At 43.1% G+C, this 18605-nt stretch overlaps 1 protein-coding gene across 8 annotated transcripts in view; it reads right to left on the bottom strand.

Annotated features, from left to right (window-relative positions):
• The window catches only part of LOC122998064 (AT-rich interactive domain-containing protein 1B-like), a 208881-nt gene that overhangs the window by 143589 nt on the left and 46687 nt on the right, over positions 1-18605 (bottom strand). For all 8 annotated transcript variants that reach the window (XM_044374640.1, XM_044374642.1, XM_044374641.1 and 5 more), the window contains one exon: positions 9919-10122. In XM_044374640.1, the coding sequence (XP_044230575.1) occupies positions 9919-10122 (204 nt within the window). The remainder of the gene's footprint in view (positions 1-9918; positions 10123-18605) is intronic.

Genomic DNA, 18605 nt, shown 5'->3' with positions numbered 1-18605 from the left:
AAATGCGAGGCATCTGAGGAGAAGGATCAGCATCAACAGGCTCATGATTAAACATAAGGAGAAGAGGAAAGGAAGAGGGGATGCATCACCGTACTCGTCATTGTCCTCGAATCTCTTACCCCAAGGTGACGGCGCTCTCGACGCACTATACCTCTCTTTGATCTCTCTTTCGCTCCTCCCCCTCCTCATACATCGGGAGGCCCTTGACACCTCAAGGAATGAGCTGCCCTTGGAGGAGTGAGAGAATGAGAGCGGCGCAGAAAGAGTGAGGGACAGGAGGAGTGATATACAGGACTCTCAGACGTGGCATGAGAGTAGCCTGAGCCTACATGCTGTTAACGGACACGAGGCAGAGGTTATCAATCCGAAGCCTAATAGAAAAAATATAGGTAACGCAGTCCCATGCAGGCAGCGAAGAAAAACAGCTGAATTTGCTGGTGAAGCGTGTTATGATCCAGTTTTTTTTTTTCCCCCACACAACTTCATATACTGCAGGTTTTTATCCCAAAATGAAAACACAAGCCTGTCTATTCAAAGATGGTGACTTATCGACCCGGTGATAACATCAACGTTGCACTGATGGCAAGTGAAAGCAAGCACATCGGCAGCCATCGACTGATAGACACGCAGGCCTGTTTTTCTATACTTTCATCACAGATCCCTTTCTGAAGACTGCCAAATGTTGCACTCTGCCCCCCTGTCTGTCTTTCTTTATTTCTCCCTCTCTCTAATTCTCTGTTTCTGCTCACATCAATTGATGGAGAATAGAAAAAAAAAAAAAACAAAACAAAACAAAGAGGCCGCTCATCTCAGGCGTTTTATTGCCGGCTGGCTGCGATGAGCGGTGGCTGTGTGTTTCCAGGCAGAGCTATAATGGAGACATTTGGAGAGGCAGAGCAGGGCAGGTTAATGCTCTCTGTAATGTGTGTGTGAACAGCGATTTATTTATTTTATTTTTTTTTTTTTGTGTGAGAGGCTCTGGGCCCCGTGCCACCGGCTCCAAATGTTTTTCCCCTACTAAACTCCTGACCCCAATCTGAGGCCAAGACAGACAGAAGAGAGAGGGGAAATTGAGAAAGAGGGAGAGAAAAAAAAAAGCAAATGTGATTCATTGAGGGGTCAAAAATGGATCTGAATGAGAGAAGGGAGGGAGGGAGGGAGGGGATGAAAAGGGTTTCAGCTGCTGATACTGAAGGAGTTTTAGCAGGCTTTCCCAGAGAGAGAATGTAAGAAAGACTGGTAAATAGATCAATGATCACCTGAGATTTTTCTTAACACGGAATTTGTCAACGTTATACATGGTGTTCACAAAGAAAATTTAGTGGGAAAAAGGCCACCTAATGCTGGATCAAAAGTAGACAGATAGAAAATGATCATTATTAAATTACAAAGAGGGAAAGAAGGCTTGTGACACATGTAAACATCACAATTCAGCACAAAATAGCCCTAAAACATCTTTCAGATCAATCATTTTGGAACATGGCGGATTGGCTCATTTTTTCACGCTGTGATGACAGGCTCGAACTTGTGTAGGAGTCATGTCAATTACATCTGAACGGGGAGGGGAGAGGGGGTGTGGGGGGTGGGGGGTGGGGGGGGGGAGGTGTAGCAGGGGGAAGGCTTCTAGTTGAAACATGCTTGTTCACCATTAGCAGTTGACATCAGCACAGGAGATTTTTACTCATATTTTACATCCCCCTGCTGCGAGGCTGTCTTTCTCGTTGGCTGGCGCTGTGTTAAATGACATTGACACGATGAATTGTCAAGTTGCTTCAGGTCAGTGCAGATACTGTACAGCGTGTCAGAGATGAATGGGATGTTGGCGATGTGAGGATGATGGAGTAAAACGGTTACAGGCAGGTAGGCTTATGTTGTCCATGACACCTTTGGAAGGATCAGCACCTCACACGTCTTTGTACCGTGCCTTTTTCCTGAGTCATCACCTAGGCGACGTGAATCGATGCTGAAGTGCTCGTGAGCAAAACTCTATATTCTACAAGCTTTTTCTGCAGCTTTCGGTTACTTCTGATTCAAGTGAAATATTTATAATTGATATTTATTCAATGCCGTGTAACCCGACATGAGTAGAATTTGCGATGTGCATTGAGTTTAAAGAGATAACAGTACGATCACTGAACAACAGCACAATCATCTCATCTGTGATATGGCATCATCTTGACCTGTAAGATCTATAAATCTGTATCTATTGGCCTGAATATAAGATGATGTTTTACACTAAAAAATTCGACTCTTTCACTCTCTGTCTTCATTTCTTTCTCCATAAAAAAAACCTGAAAGTAACTGCACAACAGCTTCCAAGACTATAGATGACACTTGGTTGATACTAATCCACTGATTAATCCGGATTTTCTTGAAATGGTGAAATGGAATTTAAAATATTTGTTGGATAAAGTTTGTTCAATTCTTTTAAAAAATAATTTACTCATATTTACTGTATTTATCTGCCTCTTTTTAACTTTAATCTTCAAAAACAAGTATCGCAAAATGAAGAGTGATCTTAAAATTCAAGTCAACCTATATTCAAGTCAATACTGTATGTTAGACAGACTTTGAAGTTGGATAGTCTATATAACTGAGCTCTGACTTCATCTTCTCTCTTCATACTAATCTAACAGCAACTAGATGGATGTGAGGAATATATACAGCACTGGGTAACACCTTGATCGTACCAATCCAAAGCCTTCTCAGATCTGTTTTCAAATGTTGATGGTGTGTCACGTCTCTTCACTTCTCCTTTTCTACAAATGAAGCCCAGAAACTAAGATGCGGGAGCAGACTTGACCTGCGTAAAAAAAAAAAAAAGAGAAAAAAAAAAAAAAAGAATCTATCTGTAATCTGGATGAAAACTCAGATGAATTCTCGGTGAGCCAATTAGAGCAGCGACTAATCCCCTTGTAACTCGGCGAAGACGTAAAGCATCCCTTTCTTTCCTCTCTCTTCCTCGCTCCCTCCGTTTCGCTTCTCTTTCATCTCGCTGCTCTTTTATCTTATCAATAGACAGAAGCGCTGCAGACACAGAGCGCCGAGCCTGGATCTTTCAAAAACATGCCGTTTGTGACGTTTTACACCGCTTGCCTGCATTCAACACTAAATTATATTAAATTCCAACATCAATTCACCTGCCTGAGTGAGTGAGAATGATGGAGTTTGCAGCTCATACGACTAATGCAACAGCAAGGCAGAGCAGACAGCTGGGTTTGTAATTTAACTAATGGTTTCACATGAAAACTCATAATCCACTGGGTCCTATCATATATAGTGGGGTCCAAAAGTCTGAGACCACTTTCCCATTCATGTTCTCAGACTTTCGGGCCCCGCTGTATATCACCATGTAGTTTTATAAATGAGAGTGTGAGAGTGGATGCCCTTCCTGTCCTGAGTGGGCAAAAAAAATACAGGTCCCCTCTGTGTTTTGTTATCTTCCCTTATGTTAGGTCTAGTGTATACACGATGTGCATTGATATAATTGATAGCATCACTTCAAACAGTCTGTGAAATGGGAGGGGTTTTCTCCCCCCTTTCCAGTTAATGGCCACGTAGCATCGTCTCCCCGTGGCGTCTGATTGGCTGAGAGCCACTCCACAGCAGCAGGGTAATAAAAGTTACAAATGAGAGCAGGCTATTAGAGCCATTGACATGCGTAGGCTAGCTTGCTAATTAATTGATCCTGAAACTTCATCTATTCTGTAGCCAGAGAGGAACCCTTAATTAATCAGCCTTTCCATATCATTGTCCTCCTTTCTTTCAGTCCTTTTCTCTCTCCTCTTCTAACCCCACCTTCTCTCTCTCTCTCTCCTCTAATGTCTTCTTTAAATGTGAGGTGAAAACGCCCAGGGTCCCATGTGTTGACACGGAGTGCAGGTCTGAGGTTGTGAGGGAAATAGTGTGGATAGAAGTGTGTGTTGTGTGGGATTGTATCTGCGGGGATGAGGTGTGTACTTTGAACAGCGAGCCTCTGAGTTTTCAAGAGCCTTTCAAAAAATGAGGGGCGTGACGAGGCTGGAGTAGTCCCCTTTGTACCTCCACCCCTCCTCTCCCTCCATCTTTCCTGGCAGAGGGGCTGATTTATTGGGGCTTCCCAGCCATCCGTCAGAGCCAGCAGCGCTGGCTGCATTAACCCCAGAGACAACCCCAGCACCCGGGGCCCCTAAGTGCTTCCAAGTGGCCCTCGCTCTCCCCACCGGTGAGGAAGCCCCCTGCCCAAGCTCAATCAATGTCGTAAATTACCCATCTAACTCCCTAAAGTCGATAGCCGACAAGATGATGTTTGGACAGACAAGGATTTTTACAGCTTTTTGTTTTAATGGAAAATTAAAAGTCCAATCAGTATTTGAACATATATACTACAGGTTTATTCTTAGACAATGTTGAAGAGTTTTTAAAAACCTGCATGTTGTGTGTTTCTCTACTAATAATGAAAGTTTTTTTTCCTGTGTTTACAAACACATGCGTATGAAACCGAATGTTTTCCACCATGAGAAAACACCTCAGACTTGATCCTTGTATTAAAAGACCTGGGAGTGATAACAGACTCTGTAGTGGGACTACCCTTTGTTTATATTTGGATCATGAACAGTAACTGTCATTTAAAAAAGGAGTTTCTACAGTAGCTTCATGGTAAAGATGAGGAGAGTAAAGTAAAAGAGCCGTGGTAAAGTTTTAAAGACACATTTCTGAACTAAGCCCTCAAGCCCTTCAACAACTCTCCTCCCATCCCCTCCTCTCTTCTGCTACCTCTTTTCTTTTTGTTATCAGTTATTCAATAGAAGAATACAATCTGCTTACTATCAAGAAAGAACACGTGGGCTTCTCAAAACAACTGTGAAACAGATGTTTAAGTTCTCTGTCCTCATTGGTCTAGATCCCAATCTCTCTAATTAGTCACCTGAGGACAAAATACAGTATATATACGGCTCACAGTTGATGATGTTACTGTCTGTGTGTTTATAAGTTAAACTGCACTGAACTTCAGCACACCTGCTTTTAATAAAGCACTAATTAAGAGTTCAATCAGGACATCAGAACTTGCCAGTTAATGTTTACAACATTTACAACATTTCTCAAGAGGCTTACGCTTATTCCTTAGTTATTTACGATAGGATGTTTATAATAGAAAAAACACTGATATAGAGGGCAGTGCAAATATGAAAGCAATAGCCAAAAATCATAATTCATACTGGTCCTTATGGATTACTATTTTCTACGAGCAATAAAATGCTTAGTTGTCAACTGCTTCACACTGGTTTCATTTTAGCGGTTTCAGCTGTTCTGAAAACCACCGTAAAACATGTTGTTTCATTTTATAAATTAAACACACGAAGTGAATAAACAAAGAAGAGCCATCTTAGTATACTGCTTATTAATTAGGAATATACACAGCTGTTGCCCATGATGTCTTTAAAAGGAGTAGGACTTGATAAAAGGTAGACAAACCTGCCAGAGACGGAGGGCTTGTGAACGGGTGTTGTGGTTTGTATGGACTGAACAGGCAGCAGGTCAGCCACATTTCCACTTAACTTTAAATGCTTGGCTTCTATTAAGTTGGCCCGGTGTGTAAGGAACAAACAGCCAACACTGGTAATGGTTTCTGCCTGACTCATTGACACATCCAACCCCCTACACACACACACACACACACACATACACACACACACACTCCTTCCTTTTTCTCTCTCTCTCCCTCTTTCATTTCCCAAGATATCTTTTTTTTTTTTTCCTCCTGCTCTTTCTCCCACTCCATCACCCCTCCCCTCTTTTCACATCAAACACTAATGTTTCCTTCAAATTCCTTTTCCTCTCTGTCTGCCAACTTTGACATCACAGGAAATTACGCTCAGAATTGGCGGCGTTTTTTTTTTTTCCGCTTTCAACTTCATTCCACTTCCCAAACAGACGCTCCTCTCATGTGGCCTGTCATCCCCGAGACACCCGCCTCCTTCTTCTACTTCCTCCTCTTCCTCTTCTTCTTTTTTTTTTTTTCTTCTGCTGATATGTTTGTTCTGGCTCTCTTCATTCCACACACAGTCTCTTACACTCTTTCACACGCACTCTCTGTCTCTCCCCCTCACTGACACACAAAACTGTCTCTCACACGCAGGCATGCAGACTCAGCATGATGCTAACAACACCTAATGCAAGTTCTAGGCTTATTTGCTAGAGGCTGGTGGGAGAAGACATCGACGGTGAGATCGGTGTCTGTGCTTGCCTCTTATGGCTGGATTAAGGAAAAAGGAGCCACGAGCGTAGTATTTAATTGCTAGTGAACTGCTGTGTTAAGAATGTGTCGGAGCGTGTGTGAGAGTTCATGTGCGATCACGTTGATGATGTGCGTAGGTCTACTGTCTGTGCAAGCATGTATGTAATTGTACGTGTGTAGAAGAGACAAAAAAAGACCTCCAGACATTAAGCTCGAGGGCCTGAACAGGTAAAAAAGGTTCCCCAGAAACGATGACTCGACCTGGTGTAAAGGGTCAACCGTAGCCTCCAGGTTACACACACAGTGAATACGTTTACACGTACACCAATAATCCTTCCACTGTGAACAACCTGATTAAGATACCGGCTCAGTCAAGGTGTTTACATAAATTATAGCTTCCCACCTCTCTTATATATGTGTCTATATGTACTGTAGATCTAAGTGTGATTGTATACATGCATGTGAATGTGAATAGAGATTATATATTTACATATCTGTATATTTTAATTGGCAAACAAATGGTAAATTAAAATAATGGTTGACATGATTTTTAGGTACACACATGCCACAGAATTTTTAAAAAATGCTTAAGAATCAAGATCTGATGGCAAAGTTATAACTATTGTGTTCACTCAAGTTACAGAACCAGGTTATGGTGTTTAACTGCTGCTCTAATCAGGTTAAAATTGAATTATTAGAGTGAATGTGCAGTAAGTACCTACCTAATGTACACTATGTCCAAGATGTTAAAGATGAGTTTTGATGCCAGGTTTAGTTCTTACATAAAGGACAAACCTGAGTCCCTACACATATCTCATCCCTCCACTGGATGAAATGTACATATAGCTGTGGAATTCTTATTTGTGAGAAGTGAGGCTCAATTTTAGCAGGATTTAATTATAATGAAAAGCAGACAAAAAGGACCTTTTATTCCTCTGTTAAAACTCCCTACACACACTCACTCGCTCTCAAACACACATACACTTGCTCAGTCCCGGGGAAATCACAGAGATAGACGTATATCTTTGTAGACGTCACGTTGCCTGGCAACATCCCAGCATGTTTGGTTGTCACAAGCTGAGGTCTCAGCCCTGAAGCGCAATGCATCATGGGGGATATTGTGTGTGTGTGTGTGTGTGTGTGCCGCGTCTTACATCACCCACAATCCTCCTTGCTGATGCAGCCCCAGTCGAGACGGTGAGATTGTTCTTTGCAAGCTGATCCTGGGACGGTTTTGCATCATCTGAGGTTAAGAAAGAGGGCGGGGTGGCTGATTTCTCCTCCTCCAGACACAGCTGCAATCATGTCTATCTTAACTGTGTGTGGTGCATCTTTTGAAATGTAATTAATAGTCACTTTAAGACTCGATATACAGCATACACATCTGGAGCATTGGCTTTTTTTTTCTAGCCCTCCCTGTTTCTCCCTGATCAGACCCCTGACCGCGTTTCTGTAGGTGAGGCTCATTACCCTCATCTGAGAGTGTGGAATTAAACCTCCTCCGAACTCATTACTGTGAGCTAGATTTCACCGGTTACAGATAGGCAATGCGGTGGTGCTGCTTTTAAAGCCAGAGCCAGATAATTAGAAACTTTAGAAGCACAGTTCCCATGGCTATAGCCAGAGTGAACAACTAATTCTATTTGAACTAATTACGTTCCATAGCGCTACGCTGTGATTGCTACCCTGACGCTCAGCCTCCCCTATGTAATACGCCCGAGGATTTCATCACTAAACAGTACCAGGGATGTATTTTTGTGTGTGAGTGACTGTACGTCATTATGCGTTGGCATTACTCTCTATGCACAGCATGTCTTAGCATACACTCCCCCGCTTGCTCCCAGCTGTGTGTCTTTCGTACCGCTAACCCCCTGAGCAGGCTCCATAATGCTCAGTTTGGGAGTGTGTTGACATCATCAGAGCGCGTCAGAGGAGGTTTAGACCTGCAGTTTGGGTAATGAAGTCTCAAATGAAGTCTCGCTGGTCACAGTGAGACAAAAATGAATATTTGAGTACGTTAGCGGTTGAGCGTATCATTATTATTATTATTATTATTTCACTATTATTAACACACAATGCCTGCGCACCACAAAACCAAAATATCCAAAACGTATTGCACGCAGACATTTTTATTGGACCCCCACTGACTGGTAAACAATCAAATTTTTCTCCACACCCCATGCATGTAACGCAGGCTTTCCCTTTATTTTTTAACTTTAATATTTAACGTCTTTAATATTTTAAACATCAAACCCAATCTGAGATAACTCTGATGAATCATTAGTTATTTTCTCCGGCTCTACAGTAGTCAAAACTTTTTTTCACAGGCTTTACAGTCCATGATGAGTAATCTTCATGTGTAAAATCAGTGGCATGTCCCTTTAATTATTTGCGCATTTCTTAGTTTACCTCTAGATGATACAACTTATGTCGTCACTGTATAATGTGAAAGAGTGTGTGTGAGCCTCTATACGCGTACATACACAAGCTTTACACACTGATTTTCTCCGCTACTGCATGTACGCACGTAATATTTTTAGACATTACAGGAAGTCTGTCTGTCAGTCCATCTGTGTTTCCCTCCTCTTTCCATCTCTCTCTTTCTCTCTCTCTCTCTCTCTCTCTGTGGCCTTGCTATGTGTGGAAGCTCGCTCGCCCCAGTGAGAGGTATCCAAGTCCAGAGCAACAGGCCAGGCTGACTAAATATAGCAGGCAGTGACAGCAGGGGAGACTGTGCTCCCCTCTCTCTCTCTCGCTGTGGCGCTTAGTACTGCTGTTTCACTACAAACTACACTGATGGAACTACACTGTCATCAACGTACACACACACACACACACACACACACACACACACACACACACGCACACACACAGACGAAGTTCGTGTCTGCCAGAAATGTGGGACACACGCATCATGCACACAAACACACATATACAGTAGACACAGATTAATACACATGCAAACTTTCTCTCTATCTCTCCCTCTTTCTCTCACACACACACACATGCTTCAAGACCAAATGGGATTTATTTAAGACTCAATAAAGCAGACAGAAGCACCATTGTCTTCAACACAGGCCTATTGTGTAGCACAGAGAGACTGTGACATGGGTTGGCTGTGCTGTCTATGTTTACTACGCAGAGAGCATTGCAGTACACACACACACACACCCATACACATACACAGGCACAAACAGAGACGTGTACAAAAAAAAAAAATCAAAAAGCAAGACGGTAATGCATGCACACACACACATACGGAAACATATAGAAATACATAATCAAGCATACAAGCGCTTCATCAAACAAGCATAAAGAACGACCACACATACCGCACATACCACATACACACACACAGCATCAAACCGCTCCAGTGGGAGTCTGAGGGGAACTGAGTGATGAACAGGAGTGACACCACCACATGCCAGGGTGTGAGATGTGCTGCCTGGTATTTTAGGCACCGTCTCAAATTGAACATACCAAACCTTCAGGGGAAAATCGCTGGAGAACATTCATGACGAGAGGCAAATGTCCCACCGCAATATCAGCTTCTAATACCAGCTACAATATCTGGAATGGCACTGCAGAGGGAGCTGACTCATTCACGAATCACTCTGAGACACACACTCGCACGTACATACACACATAACACACACACACACACACACACACAGATGCTGTGTTTTGGTTTGTTGACATACCTGCTGTTGAGGATACTGCATCCCGCCCATGCCCATTTGGCCCCTCCCCTGCATGCTCATTGGATATCTGTGTGGAGGAGGCGAAGTGTATGGCTGGCTAGGAGGGTAAGGTCCGCCCCCTGGCTGCTGTGGAGCAGAGTAGGGATTATTGGCCATGCCGTACAGCTGTGAGCGCTTCATAGCCATGAAGTCCATGGAGGACACCTGTGGAAGAAAAAGAGGGATCAATGACATATCTCCTGCATGTTTCTTGACTTAACATCCATTCGTTAGTGGATTGTGATTGGCTGAGAGACATGTAAATGAATTCATCCACCATCTGCCAAGTTGGAACCCCTGACAGAAGTCCATTTAGTGCACACACTCTAAACCGCAGCCACCATTGATTTATTTTTTAATTGCACAGCGAGTGGAAGCTTCAAATGAATGCGCACAGGTCATAAATGAACTACAAATGGAATTAAGTAAGCTAAGATGTTTATTGCACAGCTATTGGGAGCAAACTTTGCTGGAGGAGGGCCAAAATAAAATGATTTAATTAAAACCTAAAGCTTGTATCTTTGTTTTAATGTCTGAAAGGGTTTTTAAAGTGTTGTAAATGTTGTTTAAAGCGGTGAGAAGCAATAGCAATAAAAACTCGATGGCCTTGTTCCCACAACCACAGCCCAACGGTGCCAATAATCACCGTACAGCACTCCCTCTCGCTTATTGTTGCTTACAGCAAAATGGCAAAAATACTGATTATTACATTTGAGTTAATTCTCTTATAAATTCAAATAAGGGAACAGGTAAGGGCTGGCTCCAAGTGACATGGCAAAGCTATTCAGGTTTGCAAGTTTGAATCCCAGGAGGGAATACAGGGCAGTCGAGTAGTCAAAGTAGTCTCTAAAGCCACACCTTGGGAGTTAGCTTCTTAAAGGGGCACAAAAATAAAAATCAAAGAGAAGAAAGAGAAGGTGTCAAGGGCGATTTATTCCATTGTAAGTATTTCAGAGCCTTTTTAGGGGTTGTTTGGGGTCTCGGTGAGCCACTGGAAAATTCCGGTACAGTGCGTCGGGCTAATGCTAATCCGTCACCCGTAGCGGCGTGTTTGTCTGTCTGCCCGGCAGATAATGTGGAGTTCTTCTATCTTCCCTCTCTCCTCTCATGCTTTCTCCCTTTGTCTCCGCCGTGTAGGATCATGTGTGATTTATGACATTTTGTTCCTACTGTTTCATACACACACACACACTTTCACTTCTCTCTCATCTCCAACTAACCCCCCCCCCTGCACCCCATCCACCTCCTCCTCCTCCTCCTCCTCCTCCACCACCACCACCACCACCACCAACTCCCTCCTCAGTTTCCTCTCTTCTCCCCAACTCAATATCACCTCGTCTAGTGTAGAGGAGAAATTGCCGCTGCCTCATATTGCCAGGCTAATATCAAGAAGACATGTCAGGGGATGGGAGCACTTTATTCAGCAGGTTACGTGCAGACGGTTACGGCGGTCTGGCTTTAAAGTGGTTTTGTCTACTGAGGCATGTGCGTGAGTAGTTTGGACTATTCCACAGAGCGGGGAGGAGAGAGACAGAGAGAGAGAGAGAGAGAAAAAAAAGTGTGTTTGGGTAGTGAGAGAGATGGAGAAAGAAAGCTAGAGAGAGAATGATGAGTGCTCTTGGGGGTATAAAAGTTATTTCACAGCATGGAGGTGGATGCGAGTGTGTGTGTGTGTGTGAGAGAGAGGGGGGTTATCCTGCAAAGGTCCGCTTCACAAGGATTTCAAGAGTCTAACACTGAGAAAGAGGAGAGGGGGGAGAAAAAAAGCCTTTTTGCCATGTGTGTTAATGCGTGTTTGTAGTCCTGCTCATGTACTGTAACCACTCATTGTTCTTTACTTTGCCCTCCTTCATGCATGAAGCTACTAATAAGTCCATCATTCCCTACACTGCAGAGGCTAAAGTCACACAGTGCACCAGCAGTACAGATCCTAAAATTAAATATTTAACCACCAGACAAAATGGACATCTAATATGACACAATGATTGCTAGAATTAGAGTAAAGCACATTAGGGAATAATTAAAGTTATGAGCCATCGTGGAGTAAAGCTGTTCAAAAAAAATGTTACTGATAGAAAAATCATTTGTATTTTTGAAATACTGACAGATGAACCTCAAGCTCGAGGAGCATAATTTGTCGCCGATCGGATCTTCGTGGAGAGAAAACCTCGATTCATGGTATAATTCACCTTTGCTTCTTAGTGGCCTGTGGATGAAAAACTGACAAAGTGCTTGACTGAACAAGAACAAGAGATCTAATAACTTCAATTCAGAATGCAACTAAAATAGATTTAGTCCTTAAGTGCATCTGGACTGTGTAATATACAGAGTTAAAGCAACTGAACCTCAAAGGACAGATTTATTTTAGAGTACTTTTTGATGTGCTAAATTTGACGCTGGTCATATGTTTCTAATGTAGCGATAATGGTGTTTTCTCTAGAGTGGAGTGCAACACATGACCTGCTTAAATGTTTGTACACTCAGAACACACCACGAGCCACTTGCACACGCACACACACACATACACACACAGGTCTACTAAGCAGTATCTGCCTTGAAAGGGCGACGCTCTCGAGTTTCTGAAAATCCAGGGCACTGTGCCACTCGTGATATGGGACACACACACACACACACACACACACACATACACACACACACCCCCTCCCCAACTCCATCCAGTTCACCAGTCCATCTCAAGAGGTCCTCCGTTTGCCAAAAATGCTGAGTGCAACATAAGTAAATCCCCTCACACGGCTGCCAAGTGTACACACGCGCTTGTGGAAAGAAAAAAAAAAAAAACGTTAACTGCTGCACTTAGAAAGGCACTGGACACAGAAAACAACTTCAGAGTTTTCAGAATGGAGAAGTGGATGCTCGATTAAACACACACACACACACACACACACACACACAGATACATTTGTATTAGTAGAATCTTGTTCTGGCTCTCACTGATCTCTCTCATCTCTCCCACTCCCTCACACACTTGAGGGAAATTCTTAAATGAAAACTGCAGCAATAAAATTACATAAAGCTATCAGATACATTGGTCCTATCTTCCTCCACACATGACATTATCCACACCTGTCCATAGAGGCAAAAAAAAAAAAAAAAAAAAAAGAGTATTCTCCGCCTCCCCTCACAGAGCCTCATATCTGCTCTCATGACAAGTTCCACTAAATGAGATTTCAGCCCACTGCAGCCTTTTTCCTTGAGATATGCCCGCCATTTCCCTCACACCACCAGGCACAAAAAAAAAAAAAAAAAAAACGACAACAATTCTTGACAAATTGAAACATTATTTTTTTTCTCTCCCCTCAGAGAAATGGCTGTACTTAGGAAAAAAATTATGAATATGACACGAAGTGAATTGTGTTTGTGCCAGGAGGGACAGCAGATAAAATACTAGTGGGAATACACAGAAATTGTTTTTTATTTTCTTCAAATGTGTTTTTCACTTTTGTTCATCTGGGCATGCCATTCAATGAAGGAGGGAGGGGAGGAGGGGGGGTGAGTGGGGGAGGGGAGGGGAGGGGGGGCATGGGAGACAAGAGTAATTCAACTGCTAAATTTAAAATTCAATTTATGAACTCCTCTCCAGCGTTCTGACTCTCGTGAGCTTTTTTTTTTTCTCCTTTTTTTTTTTTTTTTTTTTTTTTTGCAAAACAAAGCCATTAAAACAAAACATGGGTGAAATTACTGTGGGGTGAAACCTGCTAAATTGCTTTTCTGAGCTCAATCGACAACATTTTTATGTTGCGAAAATGATTTTACTCCTTCTCGCTTTAATGTGCTAAGTTGTTAATCAGAAAGAGACAAAATGCTAGACACAAAAGGCTCGGTTTTTGTGGATTATGAGACACACACTGGGATCAAACAAACATAAAACAATATTGGTAAATGGTTATTATTCCAATTTCATTTTGAACGCGGGGAATTATTTTAAAGAATCTTTTGTTTTATCAGCCGTGGTCGCTGAACATGTTGGAGAAGACACACACACACACACACACACACACACACACACACATACATACACATGTCCCTGTGGCTATTGCTACCCTTGTCCTTCACACTAGATGACCAAATCATCACCTGTCTGCATCAGCCCTTCATTTCAGTTATTTACTATCCACACACACACACACACACACACACACACACAAACACAGAGGCAACAGTGAAGGACCGCACAGAGACAGGCTCAGACACTTGACAGGTAACAATACTGTCAGATTAGTGTTGCTATTTTGTAGATATCAGTCTTCAGGGCTTTAGTGTTTCCACGAAAATCCTCTGTTTTTTCTGACTCTAAAAGCATTGTGGTCTTCACATAACCAATACTGTAATAAAATGTTCCTTCATATGTTCTTTATAGGCTACAAGCCGCATTATTGAGCGACAGCTACTTCAGAAATTGTTTGAACTTCAAAAGAGAAATTCAATGAACGATTATGATTCCTTATATCACCTGGAGGTTAAATATTGTCTACAACAAGATTTTTATTGTTGCTCTTTCTATAGAACCATTTCAGGCTCAATGAACTAGTAGCTAGTGTTGGTGCTTTGCAGCTCTGAGCTGTACAGTTCGCTACTTAGATCTGTTGAGTCTTTAATGTGATGTATGACAAAAACACTACAACAATATTTTTCCGCTATGAGGTGTAAAGACCTATTTGGCGCTCGCAACGCGCAAATTAGTGCCATGGTAAAATAGTTCTAAATATCACCTTTAACAAGATACACCAAAATTGATTAGCCCCATGATGCTTTTTTGGTATTGATTATTTTCTCTTTTTCCTGGAAAGACTACTGCAGAAATCCAGCTTTTATTCCTGTGTAATGAAACCATTTTAGCCTGTGTGAATTTCTGAGGAGAAACAAATAAGGATAATTATTGTCAACGGATCCTCTTTATCCTCTGTGCCGCATCTGTCTCTGGAGAATCAACATGCTGCAGCCAGAGCTGGTTGGTCTGCTGGGACAATCAGCCTTGTCTTTTATGTTATTTATTTATACCATGCAGCAGAGCACTCTCCAATTCCTATTACACTGCGGGGCCCGGCAATGCCTCGGCCTCCAGAACAAAGCTCTGCATTTCAGGCTTGAAACCCTGTGCATTTGGGCCTACTGTTTCAAACAGGGGGGGGAGAAAAAAAAATAGAAAGGATGGAAAGAGAAAATATGGGAGAGGAGGAGAGGAGGAGGGAGAAAGAGGAGAAGAGAGACTGCAGCAGTGGGCGAGTACAGATCGAGTTCCATATTAATGTGTGCAAATTCCCCCGCTCCTGCTGACTAAGATTAGAAAAATTAATTTCATGGATGCAGAGACAATACTGATGTCATCAAGCGGAGAGGAGAGGAGCAGCACGTTGTTAACTCCTCCCTGCCCGGCCTCCGTGAGGAATAGATCACTCTTCAGTAACGGTCTATCACTTCACTTTCACTGCCAGGAATCAAGCTAGTTAACTAAATACTGACAACAACACACAACACTAAGCCCTCACAGATCTATCAATTTATCCCAATTTAAAAAAAAAAAAAACTTGACGCCGTCTCACAGTGAAGTAGCTCAGCTGTGTGCATGATGGTGTTCCCATGTGACTGCTGCATCGCAAAGGACCGAATTCAGTGAATTATGTCTTGAAACACAATCTCATCCTACATCTCAGCATGCATGCCTTGTTAGTAAAAAGTCTCGTAACGAATGACAGTGTGAAGAGTAGCACTGGTCCGCAGGGAGCTGGGTAGAGCCAAATTGCCTTTCCTTAGCCCAATATGCCTGGATGGCACAGGCATCTAGGCATGAAGGCTGGCTAGCAATGAGCAGCATGAAATTATCTGAGGAAAGAGAAGTGCAGTGAATGACGGCCACAGAGGAGAGACGGGTGGAAATGTATACGTACACGGCAGATGTTTGGCAATGATGTGGTGAGTTGAGAACGAATGGCGGACACAGAGAAGAGGCTATTGTAACGCGGACAACCGGCGTGCTTTTGTGTTTGGCGCAATGCACATAATTGCTCTCTCTTCTGCGTCGTCCTCGGAGCTGGTGATCGGTGTTGCCCTCTGCGTTTGACACCAATATTTACACCACACACAAACACATGCTCACACACACTGATAAGGGTGCTTAGAAATACACCCACCCCTTCCAACCCCCCCTCCCCTTCCCTCCCATGTGCATCAGGAAAAGTTGCCGAGCGTTCGGTTCGTCACGGCCAGCACAAAGACGTCATTAAGAGAGAGGGAGGAGGGGGGGTGGAGAAGAAGAGGGGAGAGAGGAGGGAGGAGGATAGGAGGTGGGGGTGTGGAGGGGGGGGGGGAGAAGGAGAGAGGCTGCTTCATCTGTCTCAAGTGAGATTGGGGTCGCAGGGTCGCCGGAGCCCTTTTCCTTCACCGAGGCTGAGAGCTAGAGAAGCAGCAGGGACAAAAAAAAAAAGAGAGAGAGAGAGGAAAAACCTCAATGACAAAACGAGATGCGGCTGACATGCCTGCGACACGCCATTAAAGAATGAAAACAAATAAAATGCAATCGTCTCCAAACAGTGTAGAGGAAACACGTGTGGAAGAGCACGGACCTCGAATTTGCCAGTAAAATCTCCTTCCTGGATGCAGTTTCCTAAGACTGAATTCATACAGATTTCCACTGTATTACAAGTGATGATAGCCTCATGGATAAAAAAGATAAAGAGGTTCTAGTTAGAGCGAGTGGAGCACATTCTGTAGTGTTTTTCATATCTGGTCCAAGATCAAAATTCTCTGTACTCTTCTCTTCTGTCAGGTTGCTGTTTTTACATGTGCTGAGCGTGTTTTTAAATCATCGTACAAACTTTGCTACAGATCAGCAGTGTCTACCCTTGCAAAAGTTTCTCACTGGGTAGAAAATCCATTGAAAAGCCTTTAGCTAAGACTGTGCTATTGCTAACTATTGCTTTGAAACTAATGCAAATGAAATGCTTTCAGGAAATAGTGGAGGCACCTCTTGCAGCACTGTCTGCCTATTTCCATGGAATCTGTTACTGATGTGGGGGAGTGAGAGTCTTGCTACATTCCCAGTCTTTTCTTGTCTCGCAGTCCTGTGTGCTTCCTGCCTGCCGCGACCCTGGGACAGAGGAGGGCCGCCGAAAAAGCCCATTTCATCTAAGGGCCGTGGTGGAACGAGAGGAATGTGCTCCTCTCTAACTTCCCCAGCCCACAGAACCCCATGGAGAGATGCTGTTATACAACCAAATGAAAGAGAGGAAAAAGGGGCAGGAGGGAGAAAAATAACAATAACTCCATCTGCCCCAAAGAGAGAGAACAGGCTATTTGAGTAAATGTGCTGCCCTTTTGCTTCCCACATCTCGTGCAGCCGAGCCGAAATACTGGTATTAAATATGCAGGCTAGATTCCCCCCTTATTCATGGAAATCACCACCTTTGCTAATGGAATGGTATTGGAGAGGAACTGCATTTCTACAGCTTGGATAATTATGAACGATGTCCCGTATCGCCAAGTGTGTTTATGAATTAGCAATGGTTATTCATGATATTGTGCTCAGAGTAGGGTGAAAATACATAAGTGAATACTAAGCGAGCAGACCAACAGAAATGATACTAAAAGGTCCTGAGGGGGCTTTCTCTGCCATCCATTAGTCTTCCCTGTAAGGCAAAGCTTAACGAGCTCCTCAGGCTGGGAGGCTGGCCATTGAAGGAGAGGGAGAAGAGTAAATTATGAATGCGAAAGCACTATCTAAAGCAAGACCACAATAGGTCCCCCTTCCAGTTATTAAGCCTTTTTCCACCTGTCCTCCTTGATTTTGTTTGGTGTGCCAGAAATGCAGGTGTAGTATCCTAATAAAAAATATCTTTCATCAAGGAATTAATAAATAGAAAATGTACTGTATCTATAAAAAGCAAGTTGTCAAACTAGGTCACACCCGTGGTGCAGTTAAAGAGGCTCCCAACTAAAAACAAGGATTTACATTCAGGCAGTTTGTTTTGGAGCACTGCCCAGTCCTCCAGGGTGGAAGCATCCATATTTCTCCTGCAGGTGATCCATCACTTAAAAAAAAACAAAAAAAAACTCACAAAAACACAAATAACCAACAGATATCCTGACCTTCCTTCCTCAGGCGGATATTAGATACTCATTAAAAGTCACCTGAAACAATTTGAACCAAATTGATTTCATTATCGGACTCGGCACGACACACAAGGCCCCCATGTCTGATAGCTCAGCGGGAAATTTACAAAGTTAATTAGAAAAAAATTGATTTTCATATAATTTTTTCCCCCTCCGCTCAACCGTCGTAAAGTGACATGGAGAGAGGCTTGTTGATGCACGGCAGCGGTAATGTTCAGTGTGGATGGGAACAGCAGGTTAGAGGCTTGAACATTGTAAGTGGAGTCATAAAATGTATTCCAGCTTTCGTGTGTGAGTGTGTGTGTGTGTGTATGGCTATGATAGATTGTGTAATAGCATGTTAAGGCAGTGTTCTTTCCCCCCAAACCCCCATGCACCAATATCTCTTAACCTCTTCACCTCTTGCATGCATACACTCAAACGCACACTCCACCATCACCCCACCTTGTTGTTCCCCACACCTCCATATAACGGTCACGGCAGCAGCAGCGCTGTAATGAATGTGAGCCTCTACTCTTCCA

Source organism: Thunnus albacares, chromosome 15 (assembly GCF_914725855.1).
Source record: "Thunnus albacares chromosome 15, fThuAlb1.1, whole genome shotgun sequence".
In the NCBI taxonomy this organism is placed as follows: domain Eukaryota; kingdom Metazoa; phylum Chordata; class Actinopteri; order Scombriformes; family Scombridae; genus Thunnus; species Thunnus albacares.
This window is presented reverse-complemented; position numbering and strand designations above follow the sequence as displayed.